This window comes from Motacilla alba, unplaced genomic scaffold (assembly GCF_015832195.1).
Source record: "Motacilla alba alba isolate MOTALB_02 unplaced genomic scaffold, Motacilla_alba_V1.0_pri HiC_scaffold_34, whole genome shotgun sequence".
In the NCBI taxonomy this organism is placed as follows: Eukaryota; Metazoa; Chordata; class Aves; order Passeriformes; family Motacillidae; genus Motacilla; species Motacilla alba.
Window position 1 is genome coordinate 1554501 of NW_024037436.1, and position 20942 is coordinate 1575442.

Genomic DNA, 20942 nt, shown 5'->3' on the forward strand with positions numbered 1-20942 from the left:
TGGGATCCCCCATCCCCAGCTCCCCTGGGATCCCCCAGAACCCATCCCGAGCTCCCCAGAACCCATCCCCAGCTCCCCTGGGATCCCCCAGAACCCATCCCCAGCTCCCCTCGGATCCCCCAGAACCCATCCCGAGTTCCCCAGAACCCGTCCCCAGCTCCCCTGGGATCCCCCAGAACCCAGCTCCCCTTGGATCCCCCAGCTCCTCTAGGATCCCCCAGAACCCCTCCCCAGCTCCCCTGGGATCCCCCAGAACCCATCCCGAGCCCCCCTCGGATCCCCCAGGACCCCTCCCCAGCCCATCCCGGTCCCCCCATCCCCAGCTCCCCTTGGATTCCCCAGAACCCATCCCCAGCTCCCCTGGGATCCCCCAGAACCCATCCTGATCTCCCCACGGATCCCCCAGAACCCATCCCCATCCCACCCCTGTCCCCCCCCATCCCGAGCTCCCCTCGGATCCCCCAGAACCCATCCCCATCCAACCCCTGTCCCCCCCATCCTGAGCTCCCCTCGGATCCCCCAGAACCCCTCCCCATCTCACCCCTGTCCCCCCCATCCCGAGCTCCCCTGGGATCCCCCATCCCCAGCTCCCCTCGGATCCCCCAAAACCCATCCCGAGCTCCCCTCGGATCCCCCAGGACCCCTCCCCAGCCCATCCCGGTCCCCCCCATCCCCAGCTCCCCTGGGATCCCCCAGAACCCATCCTGATCTCCCCACGGATCCCCCAGAACCCATCCCCATCCCACCCCTTTCCCCCCCATCCCCAGCTCCCCTGGGATCCCCCCAGAACCCATCCCCATCCCACCCCTGTCCCCCCCCATCCCGAGCTCCCCTGGGATCCCCCATCCCCAGCTCCCCTGGGATCCCCCAAAACCCATCCCGATCTCCCCTGGGATCCCCCAGAACCCATCCCCATCCCACCCCTGTCCCCCCCATCCTGAGCTCCCCTCGGATCCCCCAGAACCCCTCCCCATCCCACCCCTGTCCCCCCCATCCCGAGCTCCCCTGGGATCCCCCATCCCCAGCTCCCCTGGGATCCCCCAGAACCCATCCCGATCTCCCCTCGGATCCCCCAGGACCCCTCCCCAGCCCATCCCGGTCCCCCCCATCCCGAGCTCCCCTGGGATCCCCCATCCCGAGCTCCCCTGGGATCCCCCAAAACCCATCCCGATCTCCCCTCGGATCCCCCAGGACCCCTCCCCATCCCACCCCTGTCCCCCCCATCCTGATCTCCCCTCGGATCCCCCATCCCGATCTCCCCTCGGATCCCCCAGGACCCCTCCCCATCCCCCCCCAGTCCCCCCCATCCCCTCCTCACCGTGAGGTCTGGAATAGCCGGGCGGCGCCGGCCCCGCTCCGGGCGCTTGCCCCGGGCCCTGCGCGGCGCCGGCGGGCGGAGGTAGAGCGGGAATCTGCGGCTGCATCCCCGGCAGCGGCCGCTTGCCCTGCACGGCCACCTGGAGATGCTCCGGAAGGGGCTGCCCTCGCGCCAGCAGCTTGTAGGCCATGATTTGGGCCCGCAGCTGGTGCAGCTGGGCGGCGTTGAACGGCGACGGGCCCCGGCCCAGCGCCGGAGAGTCGGAGCCGGAGCCGTCCAGCGCCGCGCCGGAGCCGCCGGCGGAGCCGCCCGAGGGGCCGTTGGACGGCACCGGGCTGGAGGCGTGCTCGGAGCCGCCCAGAGGGGACGGGTAGCCTGGAGAGGGGAGAGGAGAGGGGCAAAATGACAAAAGAAATGAAAAAAAATGAGGGGTTTGTGGATGGGGAGATGTTGGAATGAAGGGTTTCCAAACTAAAGCACACAGGGATGGGGAATCTGCTGGAGAATCCATCCCTGAGGTGCTTGGGATGGGAAATCTGCTGGAGAATCCATCCCTCAGGTGTTTGAAATGAAAAATCCCATTCCCAATCCATCCCTGAGGCGTTTGGGATGAAAAATCCCATTCCCAATCCATCCCTGAAACGTTTGGGATGGGAAATCTGCTGGAGAATCCATCCCTGAGGTGCTTGGGATGGGAAATCTGCTGGAGAATCCATCCCTGAGGCATTTGAAATGAAAAATCCCATTCCCAATCCATCCCTGAGGCATTTGGGATGGGAAATCCTACTCCAAAACTCTCCATTCTTCCCCCCCATTTTTTCTTCCCACGATCCCAATTTTGGGAATGCTGAAAACCTCCCAGAATCCAAGGAATTTCCAAGGATTTGGACGCCATCCCACCCTTCCCGCGATCCCAACCTTGGGAATGCTGAAAATCTCCCAGAATCCAAGGAATTTCCAAGGATTTGGACACCATCCCGCCCCTTCCCATGATCCCAACCTTGGGAATGCTGAAAACCTCCCAAAATCCAAGGAATTTCCAAGGATTTGGAGACCATTCCCCACTTCCTACCATCCCAATTTTGGGAATGCTGAAAACCTCCCAGAATCCAAGGAATTTCCAAGGATTTGGACGCCATCCCGCCCCTTCCCATGATCCCAACCTTGGGAATGCTGAAAACCCCCCAAAATCCAAGGAATTTCCAAGGATTTGGACGCCATCCCACCCTTTCCCGTGATCCCAATTTTGGGAATGCTGGAAACCTCCCAAAATCCAAGGAATTTCCAAGGATTTGGACACCATCCCACCCTTCCCGCGATCCCAACCTTGGGAATGCTGAAAACCTCCCAGAATCCAAGGATTATCCAAGGATTTGGAGACCATCCCACCCTTTCCCATGATCCCAACCTTGGGAATGCTGAAAACCTCCCAGAATCCAAGGATTATCCAAGGATTTGGAGACCATCCCGCCCTTCCCACGATCCCAATTTTGGGAATGCTGAAAACCTCCCAAAATCCAGGATTTGGAGACCATCCCGCCCTTTCCCGTGATCCCAACCTTGGGAATGCTGGAAACCTCCCAAAACCCAAGGATCATCCAAGGATTTGGACACCATTCCCCACTTCCTACCATCCCAATTTTGGGAATGCTGAAAACCTCCCAGAATCCAAGGAATTTCCAAGGATTTGGACGCCATCCCACCCTTCCCGCGATCCCAACCTTGGGAATGCTGAAAATCTCCCAGAATCCAAGGAATTTCCAAGGATTTGGACACCATCCCGCCCCTTCCCATGATCCCAACCTTGGGAATGCTGAAAACCTCCCAAAATCCAAGGAATTTCCAAGGATTTGGAGACCATCACGCCCTTCCCACGATCCCAACGTTGGGAATGCTGAAAACCCCCCAAAATCCAAGGAATTTCCAAGGATTTGGACGCCATCCCGCCCCTTCCCATGATCCCAACCTTGGGAATGCTGAAAACCTCCCAAAATCCAGGATTTGGAGACCATCCCGCCCTTTCCCGTGATCCCAACCTTGGGAATGCTGGAAACCTCCCAAAACCCAAGGATCATCCAAGGATTTGGACACCATTCCCCACTTCCTACCATCCCAATTTTGGGAATGCTGAAAACCTCCCAGAATCCAAGGAATTTCCAAGGATTTGGACGCCATCCCGCCCCTTCCCATGATCCCAACCTTGGGAATGCTGAAAACCTCCCAAAATCCAAGGAATTTCCAAGGATTTGGAGACCATCACGCCCTTCCCACGATCCCAACGTTGGGAATGCTGAAAACCCCCCAAAATCCAAGGAATTTCCAAGGATTTGGGCACCATCCCGCCCTTTCCCGTGATCCCAATTTTGGGAATGCTGAAAACCTCCCAAAATCCAGGATTTGGACACCATCCCGCCCTTTCCCGTGATCCCAACCTTGGGAATGCTGGAAACCTCCCAAAATCCAAGGAATTTCCAAGGATTTGGACACCATCCCGCCCTTTCCCGCGATCCCAACCTTGGGAATGCTGATCCATGGGGCTGGGGGGGGGCCCCATCCCCGCGTGCCCCCCCGGGCGCATTCCCATTCCCTTCATCTGCCCGTAGCGCGGATCCTCCGACATTCCCTTCTCGTGCATCGCGTCCAGGGGCTGCAGGGGGGGAAAAATCCCGGAAAATCAGGGAATTCCTGCGGGAAAATCCGATCCCGACCCACAGGATTCCCAGGGAAATGGAAAACCCGTTTTGTTATTCCCAGAAATGCCAAATTCCGGCGGCTCTGGGCTCAAAAAATCCCGGAAAATCAGAGAATTCCTGGAGGGAAATCTGATCCCGACCCACAGGATTCCCAGGGAAATGGAAAACCCGTTTTGTTATTCCCAGAAATGCCAAATTCCAGCGGCTCTGGGCTCAAAAAATCCCGGAAAATCAGAGAATTCCTGGAGGGAAATCTGCTCCCGACCCACAGGATTCCCAGGGAAATGGAAAACCCGTTTTGTTATTCCCAGAAATGCCAAATTCCAGCGGCTCTGGGCTCAAAAAATCCCGGAAAATCAGAGAATTCCTGAGGAAATTTTGGGGTCTGGAATTCTGGGATTCTGGGATTTGGAGGTCTGGAATTGTGGGATTCTGGAATTATGGGATTCTGGGATTTTGAGGTCTGGAATTCTGGGATTCTGAGGTCTGGAATCGAGGGATTCTGGGATTTTGGGTTCTGGACTTGTGGGATTCTGGAATTTTGGGGTTCTGGAATTTTGGGATTCTGGAATTGTGGGATTGTGGAATTCTGCGACTCTGGAATTCTGGGTTCTGGAATTCTGGTATTCAGGGGTCCGGAATTGTGGGATTCTGGAATTCTGAGGTCTGGACTTGTGGGATTCTGGAATTTTGGGCTCTGGAATTCTGGGATTTTGAGGTCTGGAATTGTGGGATTGTGGGGTCTGGAATTGTGGGACTCTGGAATTTTGGGTTCTGGAATTGTAGGATTCTGGGATTCTGGGATTTAGGGTTCTGGAATTGTGGGATTCTGAGGGACTCTGGAATTGTGGGATTCTGGGATTCTGGAATTGTGGGATTCTGGAATTGTGGGGTCTGGAATTCTGGGATTCTGGGATTTTGAGGTCTGGAATTCTGGGACTCTGGAATTCTGGGTACTGGGATTCTGGGGTCTGAAATTCTAGAATTTTGGGTTGTGGGATTCTGGAATTGTGGAATGGTGGGATTTTGGGTTCTGGGATTCTGGAATTCTGGAATTTTGGGTTCTGGGATTCTGGGATTTTGGGTTCTGGGATTCTGGAATTGTGGAATTCTGGGATTTTGGGTTCTGGGATCCTGGGATTCTGGGATTTTGGGTTCTGGGATTCTGGAATTGTGGAATTCTGGGATTTTGGGTTCTGGGATCCTGGGATTCTGGAACTGTGGGTTCTGGAATTCTGGAATTGTGGAAACGTAGGATTTTGGGTTCTGGAATTGTGGAATTTTGGGATTCTGGAATCCTGGGATTCTGGAATTCTGGGATTCTGGAATTCTGGGATTTTGGGTTCTGGGATTTTGGGTTCTGGGATTCTGGAATTGTGGAATTCTGGGATTTTGGGTTCTGGGATCCTGGGATTCTGGAACTGTGGGTTCTGGGATTCTGGAATTGTGGAATTGTGGGATTTTGGGTTCTGGAATTGTGGGATTCTGGAATTCTGGGATTTTGGGTTCTGGGATTCTGGAATTGTGGAATTCTGGGATTTTGGGTTCTGGGATCCTGGGATTCTGGAACTGTGGGTTCTGGGATTCTGGAATTGTGGAATTCTGGGATTTTGGGTTCTGGAATTGCGGAATTTTGGGATTCTGGAATCCTGGGATTCTGGAATTGTGGGATTCTGGGATGCTGGGCTGCGTCGCTGGCGACTCACCTTGTGCAGGGGGTGCAGGGCGTCGGGCGCGTAGCCGGGCGCGGGCAGCGCGTGCCCCGAGTGCCCCGAGTGCCCCGAGCCGGGCGAGGGCCCGGGGGAGGGGCCCAGCATGGAGCCGGGGGAGGGGCCGGGCCCGGGGGAGGGGCCGGGCCGGGGGGTCCCGCCCAGGGGGGGCTCCGGGGTGGCCATGTCACAGCAGGGGGCAGGAACGGGCACCTGGAACGGAGAACGGGGGTTAATTAATCATTATTAGTTATTAATTAACAATTAATGATTGATTATTAATGATTAATGATTGATTATTAACGATTAATGATTCTGGGACTGAGGGAGAGCCCGGGGGTCCCGCCCAGGGGGGGCTCCGGGGTGGCCATGTCACAGCAGGGGGCGGCCACGGGCACCTGGAATGGAGATCGGGGCATAATTAATGATTATTCATTAATAATTAATAATTAATAATTAATAATTAATAATTAATAATTAATAATTAGTAATTGATTAATGATTCTGGGGCTGAGGGAGAGCCCGGGGGTCCCGCCCAGGGGGGGCTCCGGGGTGGCCATGTCACAGCAGGGGCCTGCCACGGGCACCTGGAATGGAGAACGAGGAGTAATTAATCATTACTAATTAATAATTAATGATTAGTAATTGATTAATGACTCTGGGACTGAGGGAGAGCCCGGGGGTCCCGCCCAGGGGGGGCTCCGGGGTGGCCATGTCACAGCAGGGGGCGGCCACGGGCACCTGGAATGGAGATTGGGGCATAATTAATCATTATTAGTTATTAATTAGCAATTAATTATGAATTATTAATGATTAATGACTCTGGGACTGAGGGAGAGCCCGGGGGTCCTGCCCAGGGGGGGCTCCGGGGTGGCCATGTCACAGCAGGGGGCGGCCACGGGCACCTGGAATGGAGAACGAGGGTTAATTAATCATTATTAGTTATTAATTAGCAATTAATTATGAATTATTAATGATTAATGACTCTGGGACTGAGGGAGAGCCCGGGGGTCCCGCCCAGGGGGGGCTCCGGGGTGGCCATGTCACAGCAGGGGGCGGCCACGGGCACCTGGAATGGAGAACGAGGGTTAATTAATCATTATTAATTAATAATTAATGATTAATAATTGATTAATGACTCTGGGACTGAGGGAGAGCCCGGGGGTCCCGCCCAGGGGGGGCTCCGGAGTGGCCATGTCACAGCAGGGGGCGGCCACGGGCACCTGGAATGGAGAACGGGGCATAATTAATCATTATTAGTTATTAATTAGCAATTAATTATGAATTATTAATGATTAATGACTCTGGGACTGAGGGAGAGCCCGGGGGTCCCGCCCAGGGGGGGCTCCAGAGTGGCCATGTCACAGCAGGGGGCGGCCACGGGCACCTGGAATGGAGAACAGGGCATAATTAATGATTATTAATTAATAATTAATGATTAACCATTCCTCCTCTGCTTCATTCAGTTTTTTATTTAATTAAGATGATTTCATTTTAATTAAGTAATTCAAATTAAATTTGGATTTTCTCCATTCCTCCTCTTTTTTCATTTCTCATTTAATAAAAATTATTTCCTTTTAATTAAATAATTTAAATTTAATTATTGGAAATTTATTCCATTCCTCCTCTTTCTCATTTAATTCAATTTATTGAATAAAAATTATTTCATTTTAATTAAAAAATTCAATTTTTATTTCATAAAAATTACTTCATTTTAATTTAAAAATTCGATTTCTACTGAATAAAAACTATTTCATTTTAATTTAAAAATTCAATTTTTTATTGAATAAAAATTACTTCATTTTAATTAAAAAATTCAAATTTTTTATTTCATAAAAATTATTTCCTTTTAATTAAAAAATTCAATTTTTTATTTCATAAAAATTACCTCATTTAAATTAAGTAATTCAAATTTAATTTGAATTTTCTCCATTTTTCCTCATTTTAATTTAATTTATTTAATTTCATTTAATTAATTAATTAATTAATCACCTACCTAAGGGCATGGCAGTCCTCGATGCCTCGCAGGGACGAGCTCCTAACGCCAGGCTGGGGGCAAAAAGGAGAATTGATGAGGAATTGATTAGGAATTGATGAGGAATTGATGAGGAATTGATTAGGAATTGATTAGGAATCGATTAGGAATTGATGAGGAATTGATTAGGAATTGATGAGGAATTGATTAGGGATTGATGAGGAATTGATGAGGAATTGATTAGGGATTGATGAGGAATTGATTAGGGATTGATGAGGAATTGATTAGGAATTGATTAGGAATTGATTTGGAATTGATGAGGAATTGATTAGGAATTGATGAGGAATTGATTAGGAATTGATGAGGAATTGATTAGGAATTTATTAGGAATTTATTAGTAATTGATTAGGATTTCATAATCCTCTGAGGGGATCCCATGAGGGGATCAATCCTAAGGGGAATCCATGAGGGGAATCCATGAGGGGATCGATCCTGAGGGGAATCCATGAGGGGAATCCATGAGGGGAATCCATGAGGGGGAATCCATGAGGGGATCGATCCTGAGGGGATCCCATGAGGGGGGATCCCATGTTGGGATCGATCCCGAGGGGAACCCATGAGGGGAATCCCATGAGGGGATCGATCCTGAGGGGATCCCATGAGGGGAATCCATGAGGGGATCGATCCCGAGGGGAACCCATGAGGGGAATCCCATGAGGGGATCGATCCTGAGGGGATCCCATGAGGGGAATCCATGAAAGGGGATCCCATGACAGGATTGATCCTGAGGGGAATCCATGAGGGGAATCCATGAGGGGAATCCATGAGGGGATCGATCCTGAGGGGAATCCATGAGGGGAATCCCATGAGGGGGGATCCATGAGGGGGGATTGATCCTGGGGGATCCCATGAGGGGATCAATCCTGAGGAGAATCCATGAGGGGGAATCCATGAGGGGATCGATCCCGAGGGGAATCCATGAGGGGAATCCATGAGGGGAATCCATGAGGGGAATCCATGTGGGGGGATCCCATGAGGGGATTGATCCCGAGGGGATCCCATGAGGGGAATCCATGAGGGGAATCCATGAAGGGGATCGATCCTGAGGGGATCCCATGAGGGGAATCCATGAGGGGAATCCATGAGGGGAATCCATGAAGGGGAATCCATGAGGGGATCGATCCTGAGGGGATGCCATGAGGGGAATCCATGACGGGATCGATCCTGAGGGGAATCCCATGAGGGGATCGATCCTGAGGGGAATCCCATGAGGGGATCGATCCTGAGGGGAATCCATGAGGGGGAATCCATGAGGAGGAATCCATCCTGAGGGGATCCCATGAGGGGATCGATCCTGAGGGGAATCCATGAGGGGGGATCCCATGAGGGGAATCCATGAGGGGGGATCCATGAGGGGGAATCCTATGAGAGGATCCCATGAGGGGAATCCATGAGGGGGGATCCCATGAGGGAAATCCATGAGGGGGGATCCATGAGGGGGAATCCATGAGGGGGGATCCCATGAGGGAAATCCATGAGGGGAATCCATGAGGGGATCGATCCTAAGGGGATCCCATGAGGGGATCCATCCTGAAGGGTCTGAGAGAGGATCCTCTGACAGGATCCCATGAGGGGGGATCGATCCTGAGGGGTCTGAGAGGGGATCCTCTGAGGGGATCCCATTAGGGGGGTCCCATGACAGGGATCCATCCTGAGGGGATCCCATGACGGGGATCTCATGACAGGGATCGATCGTGAGGGGGCTGATGGGAGATCCTATGAGGGGGGATCAATCTTGAAGGGACTGAGGGAGGATCCTATGAGGGGATCCCATGAGGGTGGATCGATCCTGAGGGGACTGAGGGGGAATCCTATGAGGGGAACCTTTGAGGGAGGGATCCTATAAGGGGATCCTCTGAGGGAGCATTAATCCTGAGAGAGCTGAGGGAGGTTCCTATGAGGGGGGGATCGATCCTGAGGGGGCTGAGGGAGGATCCTTTGAGGGAGGATCCTCTGAGGGGATCCATCCTGACGGGACCGAGTGGGTCTCGATCTTGTGAGGAGGAGGGGAACCCCAAGGCCCCGCGCTGAGGGCGCCGCCGGTGCCGAACAAAGGGCCCGTGACCCTCGCGGGCCGCCATATCCTCCCCTCACCCCCCGCCTCAGCCGGCCTTACCGGAGCCGGAGCCCTTCCCGGAGCCCTTCTCGGGGCTCATCCCGGCCCGATCCCGATACGATCCCGAGCCCGGTGCCGGCAGGGGGAACAAAGGAGCCGCCGGAGCCGCCGCCGCCGCCTCAGGGAGCGCCGGGCCCGCGCCTGCGCGTCCCGCCCCACGCCGAGGCCCCGCCCACCGCGCGCGCCCAGCCAATGGCGGGGCGAGCCGGCGCCGGCGCGGCCAATGAGAGGCGAGCGGAGGGACGCGCGCGCGGCCGCCGGGGCTCCGCCCACAGCAGGAGCAGCCAATGGGAACGCGGCGCGCTGCCCCCCCACGGTAAGGGAAAGGAGGGTGAAAGGAGGAGGCCACGCCCACCCGCGGTGCGGCAGCCAATGGGAGGCGAGCTCTGCCGAGTCCCCCTCCATCCCCGGCCTGACCGATCTGTCAGTCACTCACCACGCAGCCAATCAGCGCGGAGTTCTCCCTCCTCGGCCAATGAGAAGGCGGGGACTGGAGCGGGGAGGGGGGAGGCGGGGCTTGGGGGGGGGGCGCGTGCGCGGAGCGCGCGGCACTGCGGCGGGGGGGAGGGGCGGGGGCCAAGCGGGGCTGCGGGGGGGGGAGGGGCGGAGAAGGGGGAGGGGATCCCCGGGTTTGGGGGGGTCCCGGGGATTTTGGGGGGGTCCCAGGGATTTGGGGGTCCCAGTCCAGAGAGATCCCGAGATTTGGGGGGGTCCCTGGGATTTGGGGTGCCCCAGCCCAAGGGTATCCCGGGATTTTGGGGGTCCCAGGGATTTGGGGTGCCCCAGTCCAGAGAGATCCCGGGATTTTGGGGGTCCCACAGATTTTGGGGGTCCCAGTCCAGGGGGATCCCGGGATTTTGGGGGGTCCCAGGGATTTGGGGTGCCCCAGCCCAAGGGTATCCCGGGATTTTGGGGGTCCCGGGGATTTTGGGGGGTCTAGGGGATTTGAGGGATTCGGGGGGGGTCTCATCCCAGGGAGATCCCAGGATTTGGGGGTCCCAGGGATTCTGGGGGTCGCATTCCCAGGGATTCTGGGGGATTTTGGGGGGGGGGGGGTCTCAGTCCAGGGGGTTCCCCCAGATTTAGGGGTCCCAGGGATTTTGGGGGGGTTCCGGAGATTTGGGGGATTTGGGGGTCCCAGTCCAGGGGGATGGGGCCCAGACTGGGAATGGGAATATGGAACTGGGAAAATGGAAATGGGATTGGGAATTTGGGAATGGGTACAGGACTGGGAATGGGAATTTGGGATGGGAATATGGGAATATGGGAATGGGATTGGGAATATCGGACTGGGAATGGGATTGGGAATATGGGACTGGGAATATGTGAATGGGAATATGGGAATGGGATTGGGAATGGGAATATGGGATTGGGATTGGGAATATGGGACTGGGAATGAGACAGGGAACGGGACTGGGAATGTGGGACAGGGAATGAGACAGGGAACGGGATCCGGATGGGGCCGGGAGCAGGACGGGACCGGGGTGCCGTGGGAATGGGGAGCGGGGCGATGCGGGTGACAGTGCGGGGAGCGGCATCCAGGACAGGGGACAGCAGGAACCAGGACACGGGGACAGCTCCAGGGCAGGAGGTCCCTGATCCGCTGCCCCCAGAGGAGCCGCTGGGCCTGGGCTGACCGAACCCCAATTCCCTCCCAGGAAGCCTCACCTCCCGCGGAACCTCGTCCCCCACATCCCCGGAAAGATCCCCCCCGTGCCCCCAATCCTCGTTTCAGTCCGACAATCTTTATTCCCGACCTAGTTTGGAGCGTTTGGAAAGAGAAACGAAATGAAAACCCGAGTTGGGAGGACGCGGAGCCCCCCAAACGGGGATCACCGGGGCTCTGCCCACCGCGGCTCCGCGGGGATCACCCAGCGCGGATCCTCCCGCGCCGGACGGAGCCCGAGCGCCTCGGGAAGCTCCTCCCGCGCGCCGGGCGGCACGCAGCGCTGCCTGCATTGGTGCTTGGTCAAGTTACAGCTCTGGGAGAAGCCCTTCCCGCACCGGGGACACTCGTAGGGCCTCTCCCCGGTGTGGCACCTCTGGTGGGCCACCAGCCCCGAGCTCTGGCTGAAGCTCTTCCCGCACTGGGGGCACTCGTAGGGCCGCTCGCCCGTGTGGGTCCGGTGGTGGACGATCAGGCTGAAGCTGGCGCTGAAGCTCTTCCCGCACTGCCAGCACTCGTAGGGCCTCTCGCCGGTGTGGACGCGCCGGTGCTTGACCAGGCTGGAGTTGTGCTTGAAGCCCGCGCCGCAGTCGGCGCAGCGGAAGGGCCGCTCGTCCGTGTGGATGCGCTGGTGCAGCAGGAGGTCGGAGCTGGTGTGGAACCTCTTCCAGCAGCGGTCGCACTCGTAGGGCCTCTCGCCGGTGTGGATGCGCCGGTGGACGAGCAGGGCGGAGCTGTGCTTGAAGCCCTTGCCGCAGTCGGCGCAGCGGAAGGGCCGCTCCTCGGCGTGCGCGCGCTGGTGCTTGAGGAGGGCGGCGCCGGTGTAGAAGCGCTCCTCGCACCGCTCGCACCCGTACGGCTTCTCCCCGACGCCGCCGCTCTCGTGGACCACCAGGCTGGAGCCCTCGCCGAAGCTCTCCCCGCTCTCGCCGGCGTGGACGCACGGCCGCTCCACCAGAGCGGGGTCGCGGTCGAATCCCAGCCCGCAGTCGGGGTAGAGGAAAGGCTTCTCCTCCGCGTGAACGCGCTGGTGCGCCAGCAGATCCCCGACGCTCCCAAACCTCTTTTTGCACCGGTCGCACTCGTAGGGCCTCTCCCCCGCGTGGCTCCTCTGGTGGACGAGCAGGTTGGACGTGCAGGTGAAGCCCTTCCCGCACTGGGGGCACTCGTAGGGCTTCTCCCCGGTGTGGCTCCTGTGGTGGACGATCAGCTGCGAGCTGCGGCTGAAGCTCTTCCCGCACTGCCCGCACTCGTAGGGCCGCTCCCCGCTGTGCACCCGCTGGTGGACGGTCAGGTAGGAGCTGGTGTTGAAGCTCTTGCCGCACTGCCCGCACACGTAGGGCCGCTCGCCGGTGTGGATGCGCCGGTGGGTGACGAGGGTGGAGTTCTCCCTGAAGCCCTTGCCGCAGTCGGCGCAGCGGAAGGGCCTCTCCTCCGTGTGGATGCGCTGGTGGCTGCGGAGGGTGGAGCTGCTCTGGAACCTCTTCTTGCACCGGTCGCACTCGTAGGGCCTCTCGCCGGTGTGGTTCCTCTGGTGGACGATCAGGTGGGAGCTGGTGCTGAAGCTCTTCCCGCAGAGCCCACAGGCGTAGGATCTCTCCCCGCTGTGCATCCGCTGGTGGACGATCAGGTAGGACCTGGTGTTGAAGCTTTTCCCGCACAGCCCGCACTCGTAGGGCCTCTCCCCGGTGTGGATCCTCGTGTGGCGGACCAGGGACGACCTCCACCTGAAGCTCTTCCCGCATTCCGAGCACTCGTGGGGCTTCTCCCCATCCTGCAGCTGCCCCAGCTCCGAGCTCCGGCCGCCTCCCCGGCCCAGGCCGGCTCTTTCCCCCTGGGATCCCCGCGCTCTGCGCTTGCAGCCCGTCCTGCTGAGGGATCTCCGGGGCTTTCCCTCGGCGCTGCCTTCCTGCGCCGCGGAGCCGCTCGCGGCGGCCTCTGCCACCGGCTCCCGCCGCGGCGATTCCTCCTCGCTGCTCTCCGCGCTCCGCTCCTGCTCCGGGGGAGGAAGGACGAGCGCACCGTGCCGCTCGCCGCCGGGCCACGGCCCAGACATCGCCTGCCCCGCAAAAAAAAACCCTCCCGGGGACCCCCACGATGGGTTTGGGGGCGAGCTCCCCCTCCCCGCTCACCCGCGGGCCCCGGGGCGGCGATGCCGGCGGATCCGGGGCGGCTGCGGCCGCGGCGGGCTGGGGGCCGCTCCTCCTCTTCCTTTGTCCCTCCTCTTCCTCTTCCTCCTTCTCTCTCCCCTCCTCCTCCTCCTCCTCCTCCCGTGTCCCTCCTCTTCCTCCCGCTCCCAGCCCGGCCCGGGCGGCACCGGCAGCGATACTGGGAGCGCTGGGAGGGAACTGGGAGCGCTGGGAGGGAACTGGGAGCGCTCTGGCTGCCGGTGCCGCTCTGACTGGGAGCGCTGGGAGCGAACTGGGAGCACTGGGAGGGAACTGGGAGCGCTGGGAGGGAACTGGGAGCGCTCTGGCTGCCGGTGCCGCTCTGACTGGGAGCGCTGGGAGGGAACTGGGAGCGCTGGGAGGGAACTGGGAGTGCTGGGAGGGAACTGGGAGCGCTCTGGCTGCCGGTGCCGCTCTGACTGGGAGCGCTGGGAGGGAACTGGGAGCGCTGGGAGGGAACTGGGAGCACTGGGAGGGAACTGGGAGCGCTCTGGCTGCCGGTGCCGCTCTGACTGGGAGCGCTGGGAGGGAACTGGGAGCGCTGGGAGCGAACAGCGCCGGACGCGGCTGCAGCCGGCGGCGGGCGGGGCCAGCCCGAGTAGGCGTGGTTATGCAAATCTGAGTTGAATCCCGCGCTTTGATTGGTGGGCGTTGTGATGGGAGGGGGCTGTGTTGTGGGCGTGGTTATGTAAATGTTCCGTTTTGCGGGAGTTGGCTTGCTGTGGGCGTGGTTATGCAAATAAACGGCTTTTCTATTTTGCAGTGGGTGTGGCGAGGGTATGCAAATGAGTTGCGTTTTCACCCTTTTTTGGAGGGAGTGGGCGGGCTTATGCAAATATATATATGCCGGTGTCCCGTCGGTGCCGGTGCCGGAGCTCGCAGCCCGGTCCGTTCCGGTGCCGGTCCCAGAGCTCGCAGCCCGGTCCGTGCCGGTGCCGGTGTCCGCTCTCGGAGCTCGCAGCCCGGTCCGTTCCGGTGCCGGTGCCGGTGTCCGCTCTCGGAGCTCGCAGCCCGGTCCGTTCCGGTGTCCGCTCTCGGAGCTCGCAGCCCGGTCCGTTCCGGTGCCGGTGCCGGAGCTCGGAGCTCGGAGCTCGCAGCCCGGTCCGTTCCGGTGCCGGTGTCCGGTCCCAGAGCTCGCAGCCCGGTCCGTGCCGGTGTCCGGTGCCGGAGCTCGCAGCCCGGTCCGTTCCGGTGTCCGGTGCTGGAGCTCGCAGCCCGGTCCGTTCCGGTGTCCGGTGCCGGAGCTCGCAGCCCGGTCGGAGCCGGTGTTCGGAGCTCGGAGCTCGCAGCCCGGTCCGTTCCGGTGCCGGTGCCGGAGCTCGCAGCCCGGTCCGTTCCGGTGCCGGTGTCCGGTCCCAGAGCTCGCAGCCCGGTCCGTTCCGGTGCCGGTGTCCGGTCCCAGAGCTCGCAGCCCGGTCCGTGCCGGTGTCCGGTGTCCGGTGCCGGAGCTCGCAGCCCGGTCCGTTCCGGTGCCGGTGCCGGTGCCGGAGCTCGGAGCTCGGAGCTCGCAGCCCGGTCCGTTCCGGTGCCGGTGTTCGGAGCTCGGAGCTCGCAGCCCGGTCCGTTCCGGTGCCGGTGCCGGAGCTCGCAGCCCGGTCCGTGCCGGTGTCCGGTGCCGGAGCTCGCAGCCCGGTCCGTGCCGGTGCCGGTGTCCGCTCTCGGAGCTCGCAGCCCGGTCCGTGCCGGTGTCCGGTGCCGGAGCTCGCAGCCCGGTCCGTTCCGGTGCCGGTGTCCGGTCCCAGAGCTCGCAGCCCGGTCCGTGCCGGTGTCCGGTGCCGGAGCTCGCAGCCCGGTCCGTGCCGGTGCCGGTGTCCGGTGCCGGAGCTCGCAGCCCGGTCCGTTCCGGTGCCCGGAGCTCGGAGCTCGCAGCCCGGTCCGTGCCGGTGCCGGTGCCGGTGTCCGGTGCCGGTGCTCGGGGGAGGGGCGGGTTTGGGGGTCCCAGGTGAAGGGGGCGGGGCCACCCCACACTTCACTGTCCCCAGGAATGTCCCCAAATCCCCCTCCTCCTTGGTGACATCCCGGGGTGTCACCTCCCCTTGGGGACATCCCGAGGTGTCACCTCCCCTTGGGGACATCCCGAGGTGACACCCCCATTGTCCCCCCCTCCTTGGGGACATCCCCGAGTGTCACGGCTGTCACCCCCCCCCCCCCGCCTTGGTGACCTCCCGGGTGTCACCCCCCACTTTGGTGACATCCCGAGGTGTCACCCCCATTGTCCTCCCCCTCCTTGGGGACATCCCCGAGTGTCACCCCCGCCCCGTGGTGACCTCCCGGGTGTCACCCCCCGCCCCGTGGTGACCTCACGGTTGTCACCCCCCCCCCACTTTGGTGACATCCCGAGGTGACACCCCCACTGTCCCCACCCTCTCCTTGGTGACATCCCCGCGTGTCACCCCCCCCACTTTGGTGACCTCCCTCGGTGTCCCCTCCCTCGGTGACCTCCCGGATGTCCCCCCCCGGGTGACCTGGCGGGTGTCCCCCCCCCGTGTCCCCCCCCTGTCCCCCGGTGCCACCACGTGAGCGCTGATCCCGCTAAGAGCCTTTGCCCGGGGGGGGGGAGGTGACACCATGGCCACCCCCCCGGCCCGCACTGTCCTTGTCACCGGCTGCTCCTCGGGCATCGGCCTGGCCGTGGCCGTGCAGCTCGCCAGGGACCCCCAGAAGCGATACCTGGGTGAGACGGGTGTCCCCAAATGTCCCCAAGGGTCCCCAAGGGTCACCAAGGAGGGAGGGGGAAATAGCGGGAGGGAGGGGGGGGACACGCCGGGATTGTCCCCCGTGGTGGGGGACACCCCGGGAGGGGCAGGGGGACACCCCGGGAAGGGACAGAGGGTCCCCAAGTATCCCCAAAGGTCCCCAAGGGTCCCCAAGTGTCCCCAAAGGTCCCCAAGGGTCCCCAAGGGTTCCCAAGGGTCCCCAAGGCAGGAGGGGGAAATAGCGGGAGGGGAGGGGGGTGACAGCTCGGGATTGTCCCCAAGGCGGGAGGGTCAGGGGGACACCCCAGGAGGGTCCCCAAATGTCCCCAAGGGTCCTCAAATGTCCCCAAGGGTCCCCAAGTGTCCCCAAAGGTCCCCAAGTGTCCCCAAGAGTCCCCAAGGGTCCCCAAGGCGGGAAGGGGAAATAGCGGGAAGGAGGGGGGTGACAGCTCGGGATTGTCCCCAAGGCGGGAGGGAAAGCGGGGGACACCCCGGGAGGGTCAGGGGGACACCCCGGGAAGGGACAGAGGGTCCCCAAATGTCCCCAAGTGTCCCCAAGTGTCCCCAAGGGTCCCCAAGGGTCCTCAAATGTCCCCAAGGGTCCCCAAGAGTCCCCAAGGCGTGAGGGGGAAATAGCGGGAGGGAGGGGGGGACACGCCGGGATTGTCCCCAAGGCGGGAGGGAAAGGGGGGGGGGACAGCCCGGGAGGGTCCCCAAATGTCCCCAAGTGTCCCCAAGGGTCCCCAAGTGTCCCCAAGGGTCCCCAAGGGCCACCAAGGCGGGAGGGGGAAATAGCGGGAGGGGAGGGGGGGGACACCTCGGGATTGTCCCCAAGGCGGGAGGGAAAGGGGGGGGACAGCCCGGGAGGGTCCCCAAATGTCCCCAAGTGTCCCCAAGGGTCCCCAAGTGTCCCCAAGGGTCCCCAAGGCGGGAGGGGGAAATAGCGGGAGGGAGGGGGGCGACATCCCGGGATTGTCCCCAAGGCGGGAGGGAAAGGGGGGGGACAGCCCGGGAGGGGCAGGGGGACACCCCTGGAAGGGACAGAGGGTCCCCAAATGTCCCCAAGGGTTCCCAAGGGTCCCCAAGGCAGGAGGGGGAAATAGCGGGAGGGGAGGGGGGTGACAGCTCGGGATTGTCCCCAAGGCGGGAGGGTCAGGGGGACACCCCAGGAGGGTCCCCAAATGTCCCCAAGGGTCCTCAAATGTCCCCAAGGGTCCCCAAGTGTCCCCAAATGTCCCCAAGGGTCCCCAAGGGTCCCCAAGGGCCACCAAGGCGAGAGGGGGAAATAGCGGGAAGGAGGGGGGTGACAGCTCGGGATTGTCCCCAAGGCGGGAGGGAAAGCGGGGGACACCCCGGGAGGGTCCCCAAATGTCCCCAAGTGTCCCCAAGGGTCCCCAAGTGTCCCAAACGGTCCCCAAGGGTCCCCAAGGGTCACCAAGGCGGGAGGGGGAAATAGCGGGAGGGAGGGGGGCGACACCCCGGGATTGTCCCCAAGGCGGGAGGGAAAGGGGGGGGACACCCCGGGAGGGGCAGGGGGACACCCCGGGAGGGTCCCCAAATGTCCCCAAGGGTCCCCAAGCGTCCCCAAGGCGGGAGGGGGAAATAGCGGGAGGGGAAGGGGGGGACACGCCGGGATTGTCCCCAAGGACGGTTTTTTGGGATCCCCGAGGGATTTTTGGGGTCCCGGTGGGGTTTCTGGGGTCCCTGGTGGGGTTTTTGGGGTCTCTAAGAGGGTTTTTGGGGTCTCTACCAGGGTTTTTGGGGTTTTTGGGGTCCCTGGTCAGGTTTTTGGGGTGTCTCTAACGGGTTTTGGGGGTTTTTTTGGGGGGTTTTTTGGGGTCTCCAATGGGGTTTTTGGGGTGTCTCTAACGGGTTTTTGGGGTTTTTGGGGTTTCTGGGGTGGCAGTCCTGGCCACCATGCGGGACCTGTCCCGGTGGGTTTTTGGGGGGTCCCCAGTGGGGTTTTTGGGGGGGTCTCTAACAGGGGTTTTGGGTTTTTTTGAGGGGTTTTGGGGGGGTTTTGGGGGTTTTTGGGGTGTCTCCAATGGGGTTTTTTGGGTTTTTTTTGGGTTTTGGGGTTTTTGGGGTTTTTGGGGTGTCTCTAACGGCTTTTTGGGGTCTTTGGGGTCGCAGTCCTGGCCACCATGCGGGACCTGTCGCGGGTTGTTTTGGGGGTGTCTCCAATGGGGTTTTTGGGCGGGGTCTCTAACAGGGTTTTTTGTTTTTTTTTTCTTGTTTTTTGGGGTCTCCAATGGGTTTTTTGGGGGTTTTGGGGTTTTTGGGGTGTCTCTAACGGGTTTTTGGGGTCGCAGTCCTGGCCACCATGCGGGACCTGTCCCGGGTTGTTTTTGGGGTGTCTCCAATGGGGTTTTTGGGGTTTTTGGAGGGGTCTCTAACAGGGTTTTTGGGGTTTTTTGGGGTTTTTTTTGGGTTTTTTTTTTTTTGTTTTTTTGGTTTTTTGGGGTTTTTGGGGTGTCTCTAACGGCTTTTTGGGGTCTTTGGGGTGGCAGTCCTGGCCACCATGCGGGACCTGTCCCGGAGGGTTTTGGGGGTGTCTCCAATGGGGTTTTTGGGGTTTTTGGAGGGGTCTCTAACAGGGTTTTTGGGGGTTTTTGGGTTTTTTTTGGGGTTTTTTTGGGTTTTTGGGGTTTTTGGGGTCCCTGATGAGGTTTTTGGGGTCTTTGGGGTGGCAGTCCTGGCCACCATGTGGGACCTGTCCCGGAGGGTTTTTGGGGTGTCTCCAATGGGGTTTTTGGGGTTTTTGGAGGGGTCTCTAACAGGGTTTTTGGGGTTTTTTTTGGGTTTTTTTGGGGTCTTTTTGGTTTTTTTTGGGTTTTTGGGGTTTTTGGGGTCCCTGATGAGGTTTTTGGGGTGGCAGTCCTGGCCACCATGCGGGACCTGTCCCGGGGGGTTTTTGGGGTGTCTCCAATAGGGTTTTTTGGGGTTTTTTGGGGGGTTTTGGGTTCTCCAATGGGGTTTTTTGGGGTTTTTTTGGATTTTTTTTGGTTTTTTTGGGTTTTTGGGGTTTTTGGGGTCACTGATGAGGTTTTTGGGGTGGCAGTCCTGGCCACCATGCGGGACCTGTCCCGGTGGGTTTTTGGGGGGTCCCCAGTGGGGTTTTTGGGGGGGTCTCTAACAGGGTTTTTTGGATTTTTTTGGGTTTTTTTGGGTTTTTTGGTTTTTTGGGGTTTTTGGGGTGTCTCTAACGGCTTTTTGGGGTTTTTGGGGTTTCTGGGGTGGCAGTCCTGGCCACCATGCGGGACCTGTCCCGGGGGGTTTTTGGGGTGTCTCCAATGGGGTTTTTGGGGTTTTTGGAGGGGTCTCTAACAGGGTTTTTGGGGGTTTTTGGGGTTTTTGGTTTTTTGGGGTTTTTGGGGTGTCTCTAACGGGTTTTTGGGGTTTCTGGGGTGGCAGTCCTGGCCACCATGCGGGACCTGTCCCGGGGGGTTTTTGGGGTGTCTCCAATGGGGTTTTTGGGGTTTTTAGAGGGGTCTCTAACAGGGTTTTTGGGGGTTTTTTGGGTTTTTTTGGGGTTTTTTTTGGGTTTTTGGGGTTTTTGGGGTCCCTAACACGGTTTTTGGGGTTTTTGGGGTCTCAGTCCTGGCCACCATGCGGGACCTGTCGCGCCGGGGCGCGCTGGAGGCGGCGGCGGGCGCGGCTCTGGGGGACACGCTGCGGATCCTGCGCCTCGACGTCACCAGCGACAGCTCCGTGGCCGAGTGCCTGGGGGGGGTCCCGGGGGGGCGCGTGGACGTCCTGGGTGAGGAGAGCGGGGGATTTGGGGGCATTTTGGGGGATTTGGGGGATTTTTTTGGGATTCCAGGGCATTTTTAAGGGATTTTTTAGGGATTTTAGGGGATTTTTAAGGGGTTTTTTTTGGATTTTAGGGGGTTTGGGGAGGGTTTGGGGGGGTTGGGGTGGTTTTGGGGTGGTTTTGGGGCCTTTTGGGGCCTTCGGGGGAATTTTGGGGGGATTTTTTTGGGGATTTTTTAGGGATTTTAGGGGATTTTAGGGGATTTTGGGAGGGTTTGGGGGGTTTGGGGGAATTTTGGGGCATTTTAGGGGATTTTTTTAGGGATTTCAGGGGATTTTGGGAGGTTTTGGGGTTGTTTGGGGCCTTTGGGGGATTTGGGGGTTTTTTTGGGATTTCAGGGCATTTTTAAGGGATTTTTTAGGGATTTTAGGGGATTTTTAAGGGGGTTTTTTTTTGATTTTAGGGGGTTTGGGGAGGGTTTGGGGTGGTTTTGGGGTGGTTTGGGGGGTTTTGGGTCCTTTTGGGGCATTTGGGGGATTTTTGGGGAATTTTAGGGGATTTTTTAGGGATTTTAGGGGATTTTAGGGGATTTTGGGAGGGTTTTGGGTGGTTTTGGGCTGGATTTTCTGGGATTTTCTGTGGTTTTTTGGGATTTGGGTTTCTCAGACCCCCAGGGCCCGATTTTGGGGGGGATTTCGGGATTTTTCGGGGTTCCCCTGACCCCCCCCGGACCCCCCCAGTGAACAACTCAGGGCTGTGGATTTTGGGGTGAATTTGGGGCAGATTT

At 59.2% G+C, this 20942-nt stretch overlaps 3 protein-coding genes and 1 long non-coding RNA gene across 5 annotated transcripts in view; 1 reads left to right on the top strand and 3 right to left on the bottom strand.

Annotated features, from left to right (window-relative positions):
• Window positions 1-5929, bottom strand: part of SMARCA4 (SWI/SNF related, matrix associated, actin dependent regulator of chromatin, subfamily a, member 4) — a 60694-nt gene extending 54765 nt beyond the window's left edge. The window contains 3 exon segments of the mRNA XM_038126331.1: window positions 1319-1693; window positions 3833-3965; window positions 5718-5929. Of these exon segments, the coding sequence (XP_037982259.1) occupies window positions 1319-1693; window positions 3833-3965; window positions 5718-5906 (697 nt within the window). The 5' untranslated portion in view covers window positions 5907-5929.
• Window positions 5930-6715: 786 nt separating this feature from the next.
• Window positions 6716-10024, bottom strand: LOC119696649. 2 transcript variants are annotated; one of them, XR_005255628.1, is made up of 3 exons: window positions 9872-10024; window positions 7717-7769; window positions 6716-6789 (listed from the first exon to the last, which is right to left on the bottom strand). It is a non-coding gene; the product is annotated as an uncharacterized LOC119696649 (long non-coding RNA). The 2 variants fall into 2 exon arrangements; XR_005255629.1 differs by lacking the exon at window positions 6716-6789 and adding an exon at window positions 7054-7107.
• Window positions 10025-11596: 1572 nt separating this feature from the next.
• Window positions 11597-13728, bottom strand: LOC119696584 (zinc finger protein 2 homolog). The gene has a single exon (XM_038126345.1). The coding sequence runs from the start codon at window positions 13591-13593 to the stop codon at window positions 11704-11706; it is 1890 nt and encodes a 629-aa protein (XP_037982273.1). The 5' UTR covers window positions 13594-13728; the 3' UTR covers window positions 11597-11703.
• A 2488-nt stretch (window positions 13729-16216) lies between these two features.
• Window positions 16217-20942, top strand: part of MCOLN1 (mucolipin TRP cation channel 1) — a 25071-nt gene continuing 20345 nt past the window's right edge. Inside the window, exons 1-3 of the mRNA XM_038126306.1 lie at window positions 16217-16379; window positions 20000-20161; window positions 20896-20923. Coding sequence (XP_037982234.1) covers window positions 16274-16379; window positions 20000-20161; window positions 20896-20923 — 296 coding nt within the window. The 5' untranslated portion in view covers window positions 16217-16273. The remainder of the gene's footprint in view (window positions 16380-19999; window positions 20162-20895; window positions 20924-20942) is intronic.